At 39.1% G+C, this 22233-nt stretch overlaps 1 protein-coding gene across 1 annotated transcript; it reads right to left on the minus strand.

The window, feature by feature from the left end:
* Positions 1-1264: 1264 nt before the first annotated feature.
* Positions 1265-20381, minus strand: LOC137297731 (zinc finger protein 729-like). Its single transcript, XM_067829674.1, has 3 exons — positions 17436-20381; positions 7897-10012; positions 1265-6318 (listed from the first exon to the last, which is right to left on the minus strand). Exons 1-3 carry the CDS (start codon positions 20360-20362, stop codon positions 5323-5325), a joined length of 6039 nt encoding a protein of 2012 aa, XP_067685775.1. The 5' UTR covers positions 20363-20381; the 3' UTR covers positions 1265-5322.
* Between the last annotated feature and the right edge of the window lie 1852 nt (positions 20382-22233).

A 22233-nucleotide genomic window follows, 5' to 3' on the forward strand; every position in this document is an offset into this window, starting at 1 on the left:
TATGTCTGCCTGCCTGTCTGCTAAAGACAATATGCAATACACAGCTTCAATCATTGACCACGTGCAATTTGAACTTAACACCTATCAGACTATACGACATAAAGAAAATAAGTTGATTTATGACTCGTGCACCCGAGTCCCGTGTCTGCCACATTATGTAATTAGGCACGTGTGATACACATGACAGGTTTTTATGTCTTTGGGTTGCAAACATACTAAATTCATTTTTTTCGGATGACTGGATCTGACGGAAAGTGGTGAAAACTCTTGTCAGTTTCAAGTCCTGCTTTGTACTTGGACGAATGACAGATTCCAGTCACGCAGTAGTTGACCATCTCTACTGACATGATTTTTTATTGGATCGAGCGCAAATTCAGAGAACATGTATTTTCCAAACCCAACATCTTTATATACATTCTTCATGGATAACGACTTCTTTTCGTGTATATGATTTTGTTTGACAACAGTATATGAATCCACACTGAAACGACGCATCAAGTACACAAAAAGAAGTTGTTATCCATACAGAATCTTACTTTCTTGTTACTGGCTATACTTCTAAAATGCCCATCAAACAGATCATCTTTCTGTACACACAATGAACCCTCAGCGTATCAGCAAATGAAACAGCCAATCGGAAGCCGTCGTTACACTTGAGTGCATATCCACCCGGTATGAGTGGGTTCGGTCTCCCGCAGGCTTCGTTTCGAGGGAAATAAGCCCAAGTACAAAATATTGCACTTTTGAATCGCGATTGTACGCTTATAATTTTGCTTATTCGTTTTTTTAAAAGCAGCAATGTATATTATATGTCATGAATAAGTGATAAATGTGTTTTATTAATGTTTGATTTTTTGGTTGCATGTGACCTTTAACAGTCTCAGTGCATTTGCCCAAGTAGATAGAGTGAATAAGGGATGCAGTTTCTTAAATGAAAACAACTTTCAATGTTTAAAAGCAGCAGTTAGTACACACTACTAGTATATGAAAAGTGAATATGGGATTTGGCTCACTGCTACCTTGGGAACTGAACCCAGCTGTTAGTCAAACAAACTAATGTTTAACTACATACCTACCCTACTCCAAGCTTCAAGCTCATCCAGTATGTGCAGAGCTGTTAAAAATGTCATGTCACAAATGTTTTCTGAGTATGTTTTCAATTACTCAGAAAGCAAAATTAAAGACCAGAAAGTCAATACATAATTTACTGTCATGTGACAGAAATACAGATCTTAGCAACAAGTCAATCAACCCGTAATTCAACAAGTGATACATCTTTAATGACACAACCTCAGTTGTTAACACCAAAGCCTGTGTGTCCTCGTACATATAAACATATTTAATACTTCACTACCACTACAACAGGTCAAAGGACGCGAGTTCAGATTTACGCAATACTCAGTCACAGTGACAATAGTCACAGGATATATGTTGATTCGGACACTACAGCCATAATCAGAAACAATGTGATATTTTCTTCCGACTGAAGAAACTCTTAACCCATACATGTAACAATAGCTGTTATGCAGTTAATAATCATAATCAGTTCAAATATATGTCTATGAGCTGTGTCTCCTCATGAGTGAAAACTTCGAAATCTACATATTACATAATTTGTAGTGAGTTTAGTTTCACGTCGCACTCAGCAATATTCCAGCTATATGGCGGAGGTTTGTAAATAATCTAGTCTGGACAAGACAATCCACAGATCAACAACATGAGCATCGATCTGCACAACTGGGAACCGATGATGTGTCAACCAAGTCAGCGAGCAAGACCACCCGATGCCGTTAGTCGCCTCTTATGACAAGCATAGTCGTCTTTTATGGCAAGCATGGGTTGCTGAAGGCCTATTCTACCCTGGGACCTTCACTTGTCTTATGATTTGCAGAAAATCTCCAACTGACAGTATGAATGATACTTCATCTTAAAGTACGTAAACTTGCCTGGACCATTCCAAGAATACAGACACAACCAGCCAACTGATCAAACAAGATGTGATACTACACACTAAACAACAGTATGGACACCCCAGTGCACATGATAACAACATATTGACAATGTGACACAAAATTGCTGACAAAAACAGAAACTAACTTAAGTATTAGATTCTGTTGATATTTTGTAGCAATACCCTCTTAAACAAACACTCTGGCAGTGTCTGTGAGCATCACCCTCTCATCCAGTTGCTCTGTACCGAAGTAAATATTAATAAATATTGACACAATCAACTCAGTATCTGTTGATACATTTTGCAGCAATACTCTCTAACCCATAGGGTCAGGCAGTGTCTGTGTGTATTACCCTCTAACCCAGGGGTTAGTTCCAAACTAGAGGTAATGCTTCATAGAAACATAGAAACACACATCAGCATCAGGTGGTGTCAACTTTAAACACAAATGCTGATATACCGATACTTAACATTTGACTGCCACCACGGGTATAACAGTAGGATCAATGTCTGCTTGAATTTGCCACTACGAGTTATCTCGCCAGGAGACATTTTTCTTATGTCTTTTTTGCCAATATATGAAAAGTTTTAAAATACCACTGCTGTAGCTACAAGATAACTTCTTGTGGCAAACTTGATTAGAATTGGTACAATGAATGTACATGTGAGAGGCAGTCATGTGAGAGGTACGTGTAGCTATCTTACAAGAGTACATCACCTCATAAACAATATCAAAATACATTGCTATAAATCAAAAGAAACTTTTGCTGTTTAAATATCTAACCAATATCTATCAGAAATACCTCAAAATATTCTATGTACTTGTATATATGCCATGTTATGAATCTGCGTCTATAACATAAATCTGAACAAAATAACTTTCATTTGTAAGCATTCAATCTACCAACATCATCTTTCAAGGGATGTTTTCTTCAAGTGTTTTCTATAATGAATTTGTGACAGATACCTTCATGACATAACTTTTATACAATAAGGTGGAAACCTAATTTTTTTTCTTCTTCTTTTAAGTTGCTAAATCACAAGTTGGAAAGGTAGCAATGAGAAAATTGCCAAACATAACCTTTACCCATCATAACAAAACAACATAGAAAAAAACAACATTTGAATAGCATAAACAAACTTCTGTTACACAAATCATTAGCATTAACAAATTAATTAAATTGGCAGTAAAACAGCAAAATGCTTATGAAATATTGCTCATATAATATTAAAATACAGCATTATAAGTGTAAACCTTAAAACCTTGTAACTAACATGTAAACTTTGACATGACTTCATACAAATTTTCTCCATGTTGGCACAAAAAGCAATCATCAACTGGCAATAACAAGGAACTCCTGGAGACGTACCTGTGTCCAGTTGACTTTCCATTGTTAATTATGTAGTTTATTTAAAATAATCAACAAGAATATTGGCTGGTATAGTGGGAAAATTATCAGGGCAAGTGATTTTTCAAGTGCCACTGGGGTACATACTGGGGTACATAAGCAATTCAAGAATTATTTCCATCCCTGTGAAACCATATGCTCTTACCAGTCTGGTTTAGTCCCGGTTCATGTTTCAATTCCATATACAAGATATGATCATTATGCAGAAAATTGAACACTAGATCCAAGCCTTACAGTCTAATAAAATGGAAACACAAATTACCGTAATCTCTGTTACTTTTAATGAAAAAAATTGTCATTTAAAAAGGTTAATAAAATGATGGCATGAAAACCAAGAATTTGGTTTGGGTTTGCATGGCGATATACAGAACCAAAGGAAAAATACTGATACTGCAGTTGACTGTTTCAGCCCTTACTTCCATAATAAACTAATACAGTCCTCGGAAAAGGGATTATTGTTACACGCTGTACTGCACTAACAATGCAGACCTCAATTAATACACGCTTCCTCTGACTGCTCCATCTCCTTGAGAGAAGAAAGAAAACAGAACTGTTTCACAACTCAACAATACTTGATATCAGCATCCATGACTCGGCCCGATGAATTTATTTATTCACCTGGATGGCTTTCTATCCAATCAGGTGTCCATGCTGGGAAGTTGAGAGTACCTAACCTGACTTTCGCTGCTTAAATTATCTAAACGATTAAACTTTGCAACACAAATCATGCAGAGGTCTCTGAAAGAGGTACAACAAGATCTTGCATATTTTTTTTTCAGTCATGTCAGTTTGTCTGTACGATTTCTAAAAATATGAGTTGCACTGTGAACAAACCTTCACAGGGAGGTGACAAAATTTTCAAGCTGAGCCATAGATGCATCAAGGGTATAGTGGAGATTTATCAGAACATATATCCTTGAGATATCGAGGATGGAATACTGTAGGTAGTGTACCAAACTAACAATATTAAAACACTTCCATCGATACTGTACCTCAACGGTGCGTATAAACATTTACTGTACAAGTATGACGTCCTTGATATTTCCTTGTACGAATTTGGTGCAATGTATATTAGTGTTCATAAATTGAACCAGAAATTGGCAGGGGTGATGGAAGCAAAGAATGGTTTGACATGCCATGAGTGATGCTTAAAATGTTGAATTAAATATATTGTTGTAATAAAAAAATAAATGAGGTTGGAAATCTGAGAGCACCCTGTCAGGGAAAGGGCATCTACCTTTGATAGTTGCTATATGTTATTTTGATATCAAAAATATGTTTTGAAGTAAAACCACGAAGGTTCATCCTCAACCTTTGCTCACTTCAGTCTCATGTAGACAGACTGGTCATTTTCTCTTTGCTGCACAACCCTGTTTGCGCTACAGTGTGCCTACAAATGCAATTGGTCAAGTGCAATACAAGTAAACCAGTGTTGTATATTCCCCAGGGAGATGAAAATGAACACTAAGTGTCCACTGAATGGGGTAATAATGTTAGTGCTTTGAGCATGCTTACTGAAGGATTGGATGCTTTACATCATCAGAATCATCATCACTTTTCAAGGTGTTTGGTCCGCTGTTTTGCAATATTCGAGCAATATGACACCATCATGTAAACAGTCAAGGTACACTATCAGTGACAATGGCATCATCGTGAGCAAGCAGCCAGAATATGTGGCTGTGCCATCCTGGCTTGACCGCAGGAGCTGTTACAGTCCCTTTGGCTCAAATATTCAATGAAACACTGATCTTAATTAAACCATCACACCAACTCTGTGATATTCTTAAAGAGTTTATGTCCAAAACATTAAAAAAAAAAAAATTATTCAAACTATCATCAAAATATTGACTGTTTGTTGCAAGGGAGGAGTGCAAAACAAAGTGACAGTCAGGTGTTCGAGAAGCATGTGCACAAGACAGACTGTAGTGTCAATCGAAGGGACAGGTAGAAGCAACTGTGGCTTCAGTACATCCAGGAATGAGCTGACATTGGATGCGGAAGGGACGGGTTGTGCCCAATGTTGGGAGGCAGACGTTGATCGGGATGAGATGCCACCATCCCCTGGTGACTGGAATGAGGTAGGGCAGTTGGCTGCAAGGGAGTTAGAGGCTGAAGACATCCTTGACCTACAACCAAACCATTCTGACCTTGAACCTGCGACAGAGCATGCTGGCCAGACACGACCTGTAATCCTGGTTGGTTACCTGTGGCAAACATCGTGCTGGGGTCAGAGGCCAGGGTGTGGATGGGAATTCCTTCTGAAGTTGACAGGACATGATCAGAGACCATTGGAACGTTATTGTCTGAATAATACGAGTGATCAACTGCCACCATCATCCTATGAGTGGGTCTCTCTTTGTCCTCAGACAGGTCCTGCTGCTCTGAGATCTGGCTGGAGTCTATCGTTGTGAGCACAGCATGCTCTGTCACAACACGAGGTTCTTCAACTTCTCCCATTTCAACGTCCATCACCGATGTGCTTTCAACATCTCGGATGCTCTCAGTTGCTTCTTGCAAGATATCCCTTTCTTGCTGGGCAGCGACGTTGTCCTTGTGGCCAGGCTTCAGTCTGTCAGGAAGATGGAGTTTTCGCATCTTTCTTTCATGACGTAGTTCATGCTTCTTCCGATCATTGGTTCTCTTGAACCCCTTGCCACAAAAGCTGCACTTATGAACCATCTGCTCCGAATGGCGTCTCACGTGGTCCTGACGCAATGTTGCTTTTGCAAAAGCTTTTCCGCAAATATCACATCCAAAAGGACGTTCACCAGTGTGGATGCCCATGTGACTCTGAAGGGCATTGTTGTTAGAGAAGCCTTGTTTGCAGACGCTGCAGTAGAGTAGTCTCCCCTTGCAGTGCTTCTGCTGGTGGAGCTTGAAGTAGGACGGATTGACGAACCAATCGCCACATGTGTGACACTGAATCAGGTTCTCCCCTGTGTGAGTCTTACGATGGACCTGAAGCACACAAACGCCATTAGTACAAAATCAGGATTGATATATATCTAAGGATAATAATTCACACACTATTCTACAACTCCACAGATTGATACATTGTAGTTAAGTGACTGATGCTCAGTATGGACCGCCCATGTTGACAGTGTTAACCCGTCACAACAACAACTGATCTCAAGACACTCAAATTTGGTATGCAACAGTTATTGTCAAAAGAACCATGTGCAGCCTTGGCAAACTAACATCACATGTGTTACTGCAAGGCTAGTACATATGCCATTGCTGTATATCTCACTTTGAGTTTGAAATAAGGACAGATAGTTTCAAGTAGAACACACTCCCTAACAAAAATCATAAGTACTGATCAATATTTAGTTTTGATGACCACGAATAACGAACTTATTTCACAAAGGGGGGTGTTGGTTTGATCCAATACATATGTGAGTGATTCATAACAGCCTTATTGATCACTGTGAAGTTTTCAGTTATTACTAATAAAACATGATCATGAAGGCTTTTCAGACCTGTATCCACACAGCAAAAGTTATAACGCATATGACATGAAAGTACCCCAAAACCACTGCATTAAATGTTTACATGACTAAGATATATAAATGCTGAAACTAAATTTGAACTTAAATGTCCTACAAGGGTTCCCATTACTTTTCTAAGCAATGAATTACTTGCAGCCACGATAGCAAACAATAGATTTGTGAGTAAGCTAACACTACCTTAAATAGTATTTCAGTATGATAACCTCTCGTTCCCCAATCCCAAATAATATTTATAAATTGATATTTACTAAAATTATTAACAAAACCTAACACAACAATTACTAGAGGACTTACAATAATGACTAAAAGACCCTAAATTAAGTACAATAAGTAGGGCTGAACCACTTAGTGTTGCCTCTGTTAGTCTGCAGAAGAAAGAATATGGGGGGATGGGAGGAAGTCTTTCCAGTATTTAAATTACAGCATGTCAGCTTGACTGTGGCGGAAAGGCTTAAAGACAATTTGCCACTTTGGTACAACTCATAAGCAGGATTTTGATGCTGACAAATCTGGTAAGAAAAGCAGGGTTAACTAGAATTCAAATCACCATGGTTTAGAAGCAAGAAGAGATATAACTCTTCACAGCAGTGTGTGTAATAGCCACTGGTCCGCTAAAATGTGGCTAGCAAAAATCCAGTTGGGTCAGTAAATCTCCTCAGTCACTGGCTGGTAAATTTTCATGGGGTGTTTTTGTGAATTATAATATGTCACTCTCTCTGACACATCTAAATCATGCAAGAATAAAATGACCATATTAACAGCTTAATGATGAAACCTGTGTCATGCTGACACAATAACAATATCATATTCTCATCTATTTTTGTAATCTTTTGTTTAGTTTCTACATTCAAACTACGGGCTTGTGAATTAGTTTCTGGACTAGTAATTTTCAGGTATACCTAGCCTGACCGGCTAGCAAAATTAGGAAACTATTTGACATACTGCACAGTGAACTGCAGTGTCTCAGATGACTGAGCCACCTTTGCATATTACAGCGTCTCTGGATGGACTAAATGTTGAAACTTACCTGTAGATACCAGGAACTGCGATACATCCGTCCACAGATGTCACACTTGTGTGGTCGGTACCCAGCATGGGTTTGGTTATGAGACTTCAGGGCATTTGATGTCAAAAACGACTTCCCACACAGCTCGCAGATGAACTTCTTTGTCCCAAAATGAATGTTGGTGTGCTTGCTTAGCTGCCTTGGAGTTGCAAAACCTTTCCCACACTCTTTACATTTGTGTGGTCTATCGTCTATGTGCACAACCACATGACGATTCAAGGATTCCTTCAGAGTAAACTTTTTGTTGCACACGTCGCACTTAAATGGTTTCTCCCCAGTGTGAATTCTAAGATGGAGTTTGAGGTCACTTGCATCAAAAAATCTTTTGTCGCAGATCGTACACTTGTGAGGCTTGTCGCCAGAGTGAGTCCGCTTATGACGATTTAATCGTGACAATGTAAGACAGCCTTTACCACAAAAGTCACACACGTATGGTCGGACACCGGAATGGATTCCTTGGTGCTGCATTAGAGTTTTTTCTGAGTGGAATTCCTTACCGCATGTTTCACATTTGACAGCCTTACTGCTATGTACACGCTGATGGATGTGAAATGATGAAGAGTTAGTGAAACATTTCCCGCACTTGTCACACTGGTACGGTTTCTCGCCAGTGTGGTTGCGTTCGTGTACCTTTAGGTAACATACTTCTGTGAAGCCCTTACCACATACAGAACACTTGTAAGGCCGGTCAGCTTCATGTGTCTTCATGTGATGGGTCAGGTGGCCATTCCTGACAAATGCGCTCCCACATATTGTGCACTGGAAAGGTCGTTCACCTGTGTGTATTCTCATGTGGTACTTGAGTCGACTTGGGATGTGAAAACCTTTGCCACAAATATTGCATTCATATTCCGTACTGTCGCTGTGAACACGTTCATGACTCTTAAGAGTCTTCAGCATCTGGTAAGTTCTCCCACACACAGCACATTTATATGGGCGGAGATCACTCACGCTTCTTTTCCTCTTCGTTTCTCTTTCTGTTTCAATATTTTTACCCTCTGAACCTTTGTTTTCATTCACATCTACATTTTCACTCACTACTTTATTTTCACTAGTCACATCTGTCTTATTTGCACTTTTCCCAGCGTTATTGGCTTCAACCAAATAATCAGTCAGCGGATTACTACTAGGTACCTCATGAGATTTTACATGCTGAAGAATTTCATTCTTTGACATAAAACTCTTACCACAAACAGTACATTCAAACTTCTTGTTTTTGGATCTTCTAGTTGTCTTCACAACTTCCTTGAACATGGAAGTCTTATCATCAGATTGGTCTGGACTAAGTTCCACTTCTTTGGACAACTTTTTCATTTTCTGTGGCCTTGTAGCAGGCTTTGCCTTTGTTGAAGGAGTCTTGGATGGACTTGAGGCTTTTCTAGTCAAGAGTTTTGTGTCGTCCTTTCTCCTCTGATCATCTTCATCTTTATCATCTTCAACATCGTCATCCCCGTCTTCTCGGACATCTGAATCGACATCTAACATCTCCATCATTTTGATTGTTGTTTTCCTCCTCCTTGTGGTCCCCCTTCTTTGTCCCTCTGCTTCATCTGTGTTTCTTCCAAAACCATCGTCTTTCGATGCTGCATCATCTGTAACAGCACTGACTGCATCACACTGCAGCTTCTCATCATTAGCCTTCCCTGCTACACAATGATCACATTGACTTTTATCGCTTAATTCAAAGATCATATTTATTTCCCCAGCATTTTGAGGAACATGATTTCTGCATGTTTTACAGTTCCCAGCTATTTGATGAACCTTGCAATATGAGCTCTTACACTGGATCACACCCTGTTTCAGCATATCCATGAAATGCGGTATCACCTCATTTTTTTCAATATGGACTCGGATCTGCAGATCAACGTCTTGTTCATTGATTACCTTTGTCTGTCTGACATGGCACATAAACGCCACTTCCATCACTTGCAGACTTTCGGCCAACTGGTCTACTAGGTGACTGTCCTTTTCAGACTGGTTCTCTCTTTTGCCATCTTCTACCTGGCAAATGGGTAAATTGGGCTCTTCATCTCCACTGTCGCTTTCAGTAAAGGACACCTCCATATTTAGAGCCTGTCTCAGTTATCTTTGTATTTTTGGCATACAGACATCATGTTTGGATCATAGTATCCTGAAATTTGAATGCTTTTTAATAGATTGATGCAACTGAAATCATAACAGTAGTTAGAGTCAGTTTAACAGTCTAATTAAAATCTGATCTTTTACTCTCATACAATACCTCACTGAGTGAAATTTCATTCTAGTCAAATCATACCATCTAAAAATATATTCCTCATCTGATAAGGATGAGTTTTGATATGTTTCTTTAATTGTATCTGAACATTGCAAGACATATCCAACTTCTAGAAAAATGTCACTCACAGAAATCCTTCCACATTGTTTTAGGAAATATGGAAAGTTATCTGTCATAATTTATTGAGAAGTAATATAGTCACGAATAGAAACAGAAAGATAACTATTATTTGTTGTCTTATATCATCTGTTCGGAGTAGAATTGGCAGCTGTTGATTTGATGAGAGGTGGGAAACATTCACTTTTTGGAAACACTGATATAATCTAACGAAAATGTAACATATGTACACATTCCAACACTATGCCTGATCACATGTAATCTTAAAGTTAAAGATTTCGTAAAGATCATCGTAAAGATCAGCTGTTCAAATAGAATCATCATTGACAAAAAAATTGGCATTAGAAGTAACCACATGCCTTTTTATGGTAATTACTTACTACGCAAATAGTACTTCAAGTATAAGATGGTTACTCAGTGCATTCGCGGTGTATTCCTGATGTTGTATGTTTCGAGATATGCTTGAAATGATTCGCCATGATTTATACAGGGGAGGCAACTCTTTGGCCTAAACACAATGTGTACCGTTACAAACGGGGACAGGGCACCTGGCCTGCTCGACACAGCTTCATTCGACTGACGTTTAAATCTGTTAGACCTGGGTTAAAACGAGAACTGAACGCCAGCACTACCTGCCATGTGGTTGCATGCAAATATTCATAGTCATCATTCACATAAATACTCTCAATGGCTGCACGCAACATTAGATACGTAAATATTTATCTGTGTGGAAGCGCAAGCATAAATGACAACTACTTAGGTCGAGGGTTTTCGCATTGACGCATTCGTTCTTTTCCCTGGACTCTATGGTTTTATACATTATTTTATACATTATTTACACATTTACACATTCTACATTTTCAAGCAAAAGCCCTGAAATACATTGTTGCTTGATAACAACAAACAGAAGCGTATACTAATCTTTCATTGTGATTTCCGGGGTCGGTGGTGTAGGTTAACGGTTAAGGCGTTCGCTCGCCATGCCGAAGACCCGTTTCTGGTGTCTCCCTGCCGTGATATTGCTGGAATGTGGCTAAAACGGCGTCAAACCATACCCACTCACTCATAATGGTATCCCAGCTTCTTTATAGCGGTGTCACCTCTGTCCGATGGGTTTGGATGAAACACTTTGCAGAAAAGAAGATTTGGAGAATGTTTTCACTGAGCACTGCAGTTTCCATCTACCACAATCTAGTAACTGTAGTATACAACGAGGAAAACACGGCGTTCGTGTTAATCCGAGTGGTTTATGCTCACAAATAATTTAAATCAAAGAGAAGATGTTAACCATGGGTTAGACGTGAACCTTCTTGAAACTTGCTATCATATGTCGCATTGGTAAATCGTGCGCCTTAACGGCGGGGGCAGGCACATAAACTGAACAGCGCGTCAGTTTAGCTCTGAATGAAGGTCGTTCATTTATGTCACAGACAATATTATTTCTGTTCGTTCTCTTTCTTAGATTAATCGTTACAAAATATTAAATATGGCATCTTAAGCACAGTTCGCTCTACATCCATGAACAGCAAAGTTTATAGTTTAGCCCCGAACTATTTCACCGTTAATTAAGGCACAGGGACCTAAGTACTACGCGAACTACACATGGCCACGTGCCTGCGCCAGAGTGCTTTGACGCTGAAATACTACAGGTCAAAACTATACCTTGTTCCACCATGCATAGAAGTTAGAACAAACAGTATTTCTTGATTATTAAGTAGACGAACACAGTTGATTTCGGAAGGCCACTGAAGCCGGCGTTTGTTCAATGTAGGCGTATATTTTTCCATCAATATTTTCACATCAAACCCCTTGTGTTTTCCCTCACGTTCTTGCACCTGAAACTGACACGGTATATATGCAGCCTGACGTCCGAGAGACCTAAATTGGTTGAGATATTGGCATAATTAAATATCGCTGACTAATCGATAACTCGACATATATTCGTGGCAGGCGTTTATACAAAGTAGGTATACACAGTGGAAGCTGTCCAAACCGGCACCCGTCCATTCCGGTAAGCTGTCAACACTGGTATCAAAATCTCAGTCCCATTTGTGGCTTTTACATTTATCATCAGCTCTCCAATCCGGCACGTTGTCTAGAACGGATAATGTCTCTGGTCCTGATGAATGCCGGTTTAGACAGCTTCCACTTTAGTGAAGAAGTACGGTATGTCATGAAGATTGAGTGGTTATCTTGATTACAGAAGGCTTGTCATTCGTTGTCAAATGGCATCCACGTTACCTGTCTACCATGGAACCAAATTGGCAAAGCTGGAATTTAGTACACGTAAACACTCAAATACAATATTGGTTTGTCCATGGGATAAACCACAAAAAAAACTGTTCATTGCGTTTATTCACTATAAATTGACTTAACAGCAACTATTTAGCAACTTAACAACATTCAAATCACTGTACCTTATAAAATGATGGTGTTCTTTGGTTCCATTATAATGTGCAATGCTTAAAATTGTGTCTTCTGATTGCTTTCTTATGGTTAAGTGCCTCTACAATCTTTGTCGTTGGAAGTTAAGTGTGTGAATCAGTTTGAAATAAATACTGTTTCCAACGCAGAAGTATGTATAGTCATTTAGTGTTTTTTTTACGAATAAAACAATCAGAACTTGAATAAAACAATCAGAACGACATAACAATGATGATGGGTGTTTGAAAAGGTCCCCAGCTACTTACGCATGTCAGAAGAATGGGTGAGTTTTGTTTTGGGAAGCATTTAGTAATATTCCAGCAATATCATGGCACGAGACACCAGAAATATGCTTCGCACATTGTAACCATGTTGGGAATCAAACCCGGGTCTTCGGCTTGACGAGCGAACGCTTTAACCACTAGGCTACCTAACCACCCCTTGTCAGATGAGATGACTGTTGATCAGTTGGTCAGTGATTTGCTGGGGCGTAGGTACAATTATGAAAAATGCCCGGGCAAACACATGATTGTTGCTAAAAAGGTTGGGCAAGTCCTCAATACTATCTAAACATAAAGCTTTGAAACCCAGGGGTGGATACAGCTTTTTGAGAAAGCGGGGGTGCACACTATTAAGAAACCTATTGGGCTTACACGAAATACTTAGCTTGCTACGTGCATGATTTGTTTGTATGTCATAGGCTCATATTGTTTAAACAAAACAGTTCCTGGTTTGTAAGATGCCGGATGCCGTACACTTGAGCCCGTCGCCCTAGAGATATGATATTGCTGGGTGATGCATTTGACAGTGAACAAACAAAACCGGCTGTTACCAACTCATCTGATTAGTAGCAGATGGCTGCGGACGTAATCTAACCCGGATCTCCACAGGGGAGGTTCTCTCTACTCAGTAGATCCGGGTGGAGCTGGTACTGTTGTTTGTTAAAGAGATTACGGACATGACGATTAGGGTTCCGTTTTCACAAATCTGTTGTAGCGTTACGACTGCCGTACTACCTATACTGTAACGCAGGCTTAAAATGGGGCCCGGGTTCCGACTCAAAGAGCGTTCGTAGCCCTCCTACATTCGTAAGTAAACTATGGATTTACGACAAGTCGTAAGGTTACGAACGCTTGTAGATCGGGATCGAGGTTCATCGACTCAGCTGATGCATTTTTTCTTGTTGTGACCAAAGTTTTTAAAACTGGAACTATACTTAAACAGGGCCCAAAGTAAGATTCAGCTCCTGTGGGTACTGTTGTATTTTTCTGGAGTGGGTATTGTGAATGTTAAGTGGGTATTTCATTTTCCCTCACCCATTGTTTTCAGACACGTGGGAGTTTCAGTGATGACTCTACTCACCTAAGTATATGTCACTGAGTAAGTTAACCAAACAGGTGTGCTGCACTGCCTTTAATAAAAAAAATCATCCTATGTTGACATTACTACTTGACAGCAATTAAGGTCTTTTTTCAATATGCTAGAGATTTTCATGAATGCATTTCGTACCCATATGTTTTATACTGTTCGCTTATCTAACATTTTAAATACTTAATTGGTAGGCACGAATTCTTTTTCAGTGCGCAATTGTAACTTTTTGTATGCATAATTTACCCACACACAGCTCATCTGGGCCTCTGCTAAAAACACACTATGCCCAACCGGAAAGGACTTTCTGAAAAGCATCAATATCCTGGGCACAAGGTCAGCCAAACCACATCACATTATCTCATCTCAGGAAGCACATGGAAAAAACACAAATGATACACACAGCTGGGCATGTGATATGTGGCAAAGAAGAATAAAGCATCTTGATGTATATCCCAGTGATGCATATCCTAGTGATGCATATCCTAGTGATGCATATCATTACCCAATGTTGCAAGGTGGACCATCCTCCTGTTGCTATAGAAATCCAATCCCCTGTATATGGTGGAATACACACCATTCTCAGTGGGGACATCACAACAGAAACACAGGCCTTGATAAAATTCATCCTGGGAAGATGATGTATGACACCCGTCACTTGATTTCCATGAGTTATAAACGCTTACTGTGAAACAATATCTACAATTTTCATTCAAATACTCATATTTTTTCATTCACAAGATACACCCATTTTCAGTCATGATACAGTTTAGTTGTTCAATCGTTTTTAATTTAGAAATGTAATGTTAAACCTTACAAACATTCAAAGAGTTGTCACGCCATTACAAAATAACAAATTTCAATGATTCGGTTTAACTGTCACATATTTGTTTGCAAACAAATTGTACCATGACTACAAGGCCCCTCAGTACAGCTTTTGCACTTTTCCACAGTAAAAATATATAAAACCTTGTTGTTTCGAAAATAAAATATCACTTTTTAAACTTTGGTGAACATATGATCAGTCTCAACAGACCAAGGATAATTCTACAGCTATCAGCTGTGGTTGCACAGCTACGATTGAGTGCGTTTTATGCAGCTTCTCATCATTTCATAATTATGATGGGAGGCACCAGACATAGGATCCACACATTGTACATATATGGAAAATTGAGCCCATGTCTTAGGAATGGCAAGTGAATACTTTGATCAAGACTACTCTGGAACAGCTGTGAAAGAAAGGTTAAACAAAACAAGAGTATCATTCTTTTATTATGAACAGTAGTTGTCTGGAAGTATTATTACTTTAAAGCTCCTATTATCCCACACAACATATACCAGAGACCATATAATAGATATTATATGGTCTCTGCATGTACCAAATAAAGATGAACTTATTATACAACGAAAAGCTGATGTAAATACATGTAATACAGAAGTTAAATGCTTGATAACAACATTTACCATAGACATGAATTATGCACATTCATGGAATAAACAAGCAAAACAAAGATATTTCTGTTAAAACTAATATGCCTCTCACAGAAGTTAAACATAGTTCTGCTTGGTTTCTTATAAGCTGGGAAGTGTATTGGCAGTAACAAATGCTGTGTGGAAAATGAATAATCTGTGACTTCAATTTGTATTGCAGTGAGCAAATGAGTCAAGTTTACAGGGAAAGAAACTGTTTGAAATTTCCCACAAGACCACGGGACCAGTGAGTGGACATTAATTAATGTTCCAGTCTGTACTTCTCTGGTCCAAATCTGTACTTCACTGGTCCAAAATAACAATTGTTGATTTACTTTAATAAGTATCTGTGTAGATCAATACAAAATCACAGCTAAGGCTGGGACGTGTAACCAGATACCCAGAATGGGTGGGTAGTAAGTCCAACCTGAGTTCCCATCTCAGTGACAGACCCATTAAGATAACGTGACTAACAGATTAAACAATATATGTCATTCTTTCATGAATAAATAGTTGTACTGTCACTGAAGATTTAGATATAATTATGAAGTCACCTGTCTTGAAAATAATACATGGTTAAGATATGGAAAAAACATAAATTGTAGTCTCTGAGCTGAGAATACCATCCCAGCCCTAATAGCAGCACATAAGTTTGATGTTTGAGAAATGTCCAGTGTGATGCATGACTCAGCCCTACACCACTTAGGTGGATCTTATGATCATGATGATCAGGCTAGCCATGATTCAAACCTACAATTACTGTATATGAATCTATCATTTCAAGGAAGACAACTTTGCCCCATACATACTTTTACATGCATGTTTAGTTTTACATGATACTGTATACAGATAATCTGCTGCCATGTATACAGTTTTAAAGTTACACATGAAAAGCTTGTGGTCCTTTGTTATGATTGTAAAGATTTAGGGGCGAAGCTGAAGGAACCTCTCAAGTTTGAACACTGTATTAAGATGCAACTAGGAGCACAAGAGGCTGTCTTGACACAACAAACAACAAGCATCCATTGCATAGCTAAATGATTGTACATAGCTTCACAAATGGACATCTGTTCATGCTTTGGACTGTAAAAGAAGTGAGTGAGTTAGTTTGGTTTTATGCTGCACTCAGCAATATTCCAGCTATATGGTGGCAGTCTGTAAATAAACCAATCTGGAGCAGACATTCCAGGGATCAACAGCAAGAGCATTGATCTGTGCAGTTGGAACCGATGACATGTGTGAACTAAGTCAGCAAGCCTTACCATCCAATTCCCTTAGTCGCCTCATACAATAAGTATGGGTTACTGAAGACCAGTATTCTAATCTGGACCATCACAGGTGGATTGCCAAAGGAGCAGTCACTTACCCACAATGGAGGAAGTAACTGAGTGATTTTAGGTTATTAACAGTATTCCAGTCTTATGACAGCATGTGAACATAAATTGGTACGAAAACCCAAATTAATGCAAGTCTCTGACTTTGACAACTAGAGTGGAATCAAGGATTGAGTGTATGGTGCTGAGAAACCATGAAACATAACTTGGAGTAACCTGGATTGGAACAAACATTCATGGGTTTTCTGGATGGAACCTTACTCATGATCAGGTATGATGATGAGTAAATATAGAAACAAATAGGATCCAGTGGCAATTTTTTGTTTTATGTAATTCCCACAGTTAACCTGATCAACAGGCCACTTGAGCAATAAATATTCAACAGAGTCCAGAGTTCTACTTGTCCTAGTGCTGAGGCCACTTTGTTGAACGAGTCCTTATTCCAACATCACTACTATCAGCAACTTATTGCTTTAATGAGACATTACTGCATGGGCTTAACACAATTCTAAAGAGCTCAGTTCATGTGCTACATGACATTGTTCTGAACAACGGTAAGCATGATGACATTCTGGTCAGCAGTTAACTGTCCATGGTTCTGCTGCTTCTCTTGCTGCTGCAGCTGCTGTTGCTGCTGCCGGATGTTCTGCTGACTTTCCTGATAATGAACTGCAGGAGGCTCTGGTTCCGTACTATACTGCACCTCAGCAGAGTTAAACTGGGCATGATGTGATGGTCTCATCTGACTTGGATCTATAGTTGCTAGGACAATAGTACTAGATTCTGCAGGAAAATGTCCAACTTCAGTGATGTCCTGAACCTCTTCAATGACTGTATCAGGCCCAGACAGAGTTAGAAACTCACTAGATGCTCCTGATTCCATCAGTTTCTGCTCTGGATAACCAGGCTTCATGTTGTTGGGAAGCACTGCTTTCATCTGCCCTCTGTGTCTGTTTTCATGCCTCCTGAGATCAGCTGGACAATTAAAACCTTTACCACATGTTTTACATAAGTGTGACTTGGCCTCAAGATGGCGCTTCTTGTGCTCATTTAGTGAGGATTCCTTTGCAAAGGCTCGTCCACATGTGTCACAACCATGAGGTCTTTCTCCTGTATGTAGTCCTATGTGGCTCTTGAGTGCATGGTTGTGGGGGAAACCTAACCCACACACAGTACAATATACTTTTCTACTCCTGCAAAATTTAGGATGCACTTTCTGAAGATATTTGATATCTGTAAACCAGTCACTACACAGATTACACTGAACAAGATCTTTTCCAGTATGTATCTTCATGTGGTTTCTACAGTGCGTGCTACTCCGGAAGTTTTTACCACAGAATTTACAGGAATGAGGCTTGTAACCTTTATGAGTTTGATTATGAGACCACAACGACTTGGAAGAAGGAAATCTCTTTCCACACTGTTCACAGACAAACTTTTTCTCTGACTTATGAGTCTGGACATGCCGTATCAGGGCTCGATCACCTCTGAATTCTTTTCCACAAACTTTACAAGGTTTCAGGATGTTGTATTCCTTTGTATGTGTTACTGCATGATGCTGCAGGGTGTTTCTAGATGTGTATGTCCTGCCACAGACATCACATTGGAAAGGGCGCTCACCAGAATGAACTCTCATATGGACATCAAGGTCTTTTCTTGTATAAAACCTTTTTGAACAATTCTCACAACCAAATGGTTTAACTGTCACATGAATTCTTGAATGTTTCTTGAAAACTTGGTAAGACTTAAATTCTTTGCCACAAATGTCACACCTGAAAGGCATGATGCCATTGTGAGTGTACATGTGTTCTTTGAGTCTATGAGCAGAGACAAAGTGTTGGTTGCATTCACTGCACTTGTGAACCCCTGTGCTGTGAGACATCATGTGCCGACGCAAGGACTGGCTGTTGGCGTATCTGTTGCCACATTTCTCACACTTGTGGGGCTTCTCAGTCTCATGGGTCCACTTGTGATCACGGAAATAGGAAATGTGGGAAAACTTCTTCTTACAAACTTCACATTCATACTCCCACCTGTCACGTGGAATATGTTGGCTGGAATGCTTTTCCAGGACTTGTCTGCTAAAAAAAGATTTGTTACAAACATCACATGGAAATGGACGGTCATCAGAGTGGCGCTTCTGGTGTTCCTCCAGGAGCACCTCAGACTCAAAAGTTTTGGAACAAATTCTACATTTGAAGTTTGTCTCTTGGTCAGCATTATGGAATTTTTTATGGCGCATGAACACTGAAAGGACTTGAAATGATTTTCCACATATGTCACATTTAAACTGCTTTTTCTGTTGCCTTGATCCGTTTTCCTCATTTTCTTCCTCATCACAACTATTTGAAATTTTGGATTCACTTCTGTACCTGTCCTGATGAGTGAGAGAGTCATCTTCTCCTTCACCCTCAATATTTACACCATCAACACAATCATCCTCACAATCTTCACTCAAACTGTGTGTGTCTGATTGTTTTTCTGATCTGTTGCAAGCTGTTGAAAGTGCTGGAGACACCTCTTCCTTATTCCCTATGTCAGTCAAACTTTCTCCTTGCCTTGTCTGTTTGCCCACTATGACCATTGCTGTTTTCTTGCTACCTTTCACGACTGCATGCTCACGAATATGTCGCCGCAGTGCTGTGGAACTGGAGTAGCCTTTTTGACATTCCTTGCACATGAAAGGTTTTACTCGAGAATGGTTCTTGATATGTTCTCTGTAGCTACAAGCTTCCGTGAAGCCTTTTTCACAGATATCGCACTTATATGTCCTGTGCACTTCAGGAATATGTCTCTTCATGTGTTTTTTGAGGACATACTTGCTTGAAAACTTGCCACCACATACTGCACACTTGCAGGAGTTTGTACCAGAGTGCTTCATGAGATGAGTGATAAATACCTTTTCACTGATGAATGACTCATCACAAATTTCACACACAATGTCTTTAAGAGTATCAAGGGCAGCTGTATCTTCAGGTAAACAGTTTTCATCGATGTTGTCAATACATGATACTCCATTAGAGTCTTCTGGAGGGTTTTTAGACCGTCTACTATTATCTTGAATCAAAGTCATTTCTCGAACATTACTTTCAATGCTATTCGTTTCACCATATATCTTTTGGGTTCTTTTTCTAGTACTGCGCCTGACTGGTCCACAGTCTTTACAGGTATTTTCACAGTTGTCCATAAGAGCAAATTTTAAAGTTACAATCTTCTTAAAGAATTTACGACAACAGTCACATTTCACAGAATCCATCACTATTTCACCACTGGTGTTAAGGGTTGGTAGGCCCGTTTCCCCAAACATCTCCATAAAACAATTTGAATCTGCACCATCAACCTTCACCTTGAAGTTAATGTCCAGATCTTCTGGACCAACCATATGTGCTTTCACAAGAGTGCATTCTAAAGCAGACACTAAAGTCTTCATACAGTCATCATTTTCTTTCATAACACTCATTTTAAGAAATGTTCTGGTCCTGTCTCATTGAAGGAATACTGTTCTTTCAGTTCTTTGAAAAACCTGCAAGCAAAACACAAATGGAAAGCTTAGACATTTGACAGAACCTTCAAATATTGCCATATGAGGTTTTTGCCAACAACCTTTTACAAAATGCAAAGCTGATATTTTGTTCCAGGTTTGTCTTTACAAAAAGTAAGTGACCTCTATTTTGAATGCCTCACCAGTGCTTGTGATTACTGATGCAAATTCATCATGAGAGCCTAATTCTCTTAGAACACATCTGTAGCAGGATATGTAGCTGTGTAATTGAGATGAAGATGTCAGATAGCATAGATGAAGCGGAAAACTTTGAGTGAGCTTTGCTCTATGCCAATCTCAGCAATATTCAAGCAACATGATGGCGGTCTAAATATTCAAGTCTGAACCAGACATCCAACATAATAAACATCATTCTATGCAAAGGGATAAGATGACGTGTCAACCAAGTCAGCAATATTGACCACTGATCCAATCTGAAGCCACTCAAAACCACGTTACTATGTGTTACTGAAGGCCAATTCTAACCCAGATCCCACATATCCCACAGCTTTGATACTGCAGCTTGTTCTAAAACAGATTGATCATATCAAATGTAATACACGATGTATACACAATGTACATGAATGTCATAAATGGTGATTGTCTCTTGAATTGTCATGCTCATAACTGAAGACAAATGCTTGTAATTTGAAAATAAATAAAACACTTCAAGAAAGTAGAAAATTTGTCAGTGTTGTCTCAAGAGAGGGTTTTTGAGTGTATAGACTCATCAAATTCAGTGAGGACACCCTCTATTTTACATCTGCCCATCTATTTAACCAGGGATACTCTACAACAGGGATTGGTCACTCGCACGCTTTCTTTACCATTTGCACTAATTAACGTGTGCCTCGTCACGCTCCAACGCACACAAATGATTTGGCTCGTTCAGTTGTGTTTAACCAGGGAGCCTATATAGAGTATATGCTTTGTAAATTATCCCTGGTTTAACAGAACTTCAGCCAGTCTATTGTATCAGTATGATTTTTACAATGAATGAATGAATGAATGAATGAATGAATTATAGTAATAATTAAGAGCAAGAATTATGTGAATGAATGAACGAAATACAGTAAAAGAATACAAGAAAGAAGTACATATGTGAATGAATGAAAGAATAAATGATACACCGCGGCTTTCCCTCCCAAGACATGTTAAAGTATCGCGATAACACGTGTTAACATCAGTTGTCTACTTTGAAACTTGTTGCATGTGGGGAATGGAATGGACATTAACAAAATGTTAACTGACACTGTCACACTGCCCTTAAAAATAAAGTGTAAAACTGTCACAAAGCGTTCTAAAACACCTTTCCAGTTTTGTCAAATAATAAGATCAACAAGAAAGAAAGAAGTGATGGAACTATAACCCTCAAGCAATAATGGCGAATCAGATCAATTCGGCGATATGTCACATTTTTCACACACCTCAAATACACCCTAACATTCCTTTTTAGATTATGAAACTATCACTATTACTTGCAATCACATTTCATCTGATAGTATATTCCCCTCATATGAATTAAAGGTGCATGTGAAAGATGTTTTTGAGGAAGTAACTAGGAATACTCAAACAACGGCATATAGCATTTCAATGGTGAAATGTCATGTTTTTCACACACCTCAATTACACTCTAACAACATTTAAGTCATAAAACTGTCACCATTACTTGCGAATACCTTTCAACTAAAGGTATGTTCTCCTTCTAAAAATTAAACGAATGTGTGAAAGAAGTTTTTATCGGTGAATCGAGAAAAGCTATAACTTTCCGACCTGAAACTTTACTACAA

The sequence above is a fragment of the Haliotis asinina genome, chromosome 10 (genome assembly GCF_037392515.1).
Source record: "Haliotis asinina isolate JCU_RB_2024 chromosome 10, JCU_Hal_asi_v2, whole genome shotgun sequence".
Classification (NCBI taxonomy): Eukaryota; Metazoa; Mollusca; class Gastropoda; order Lepetellida; family Haliotidae; genus Haliotis; species Haliotis asinina.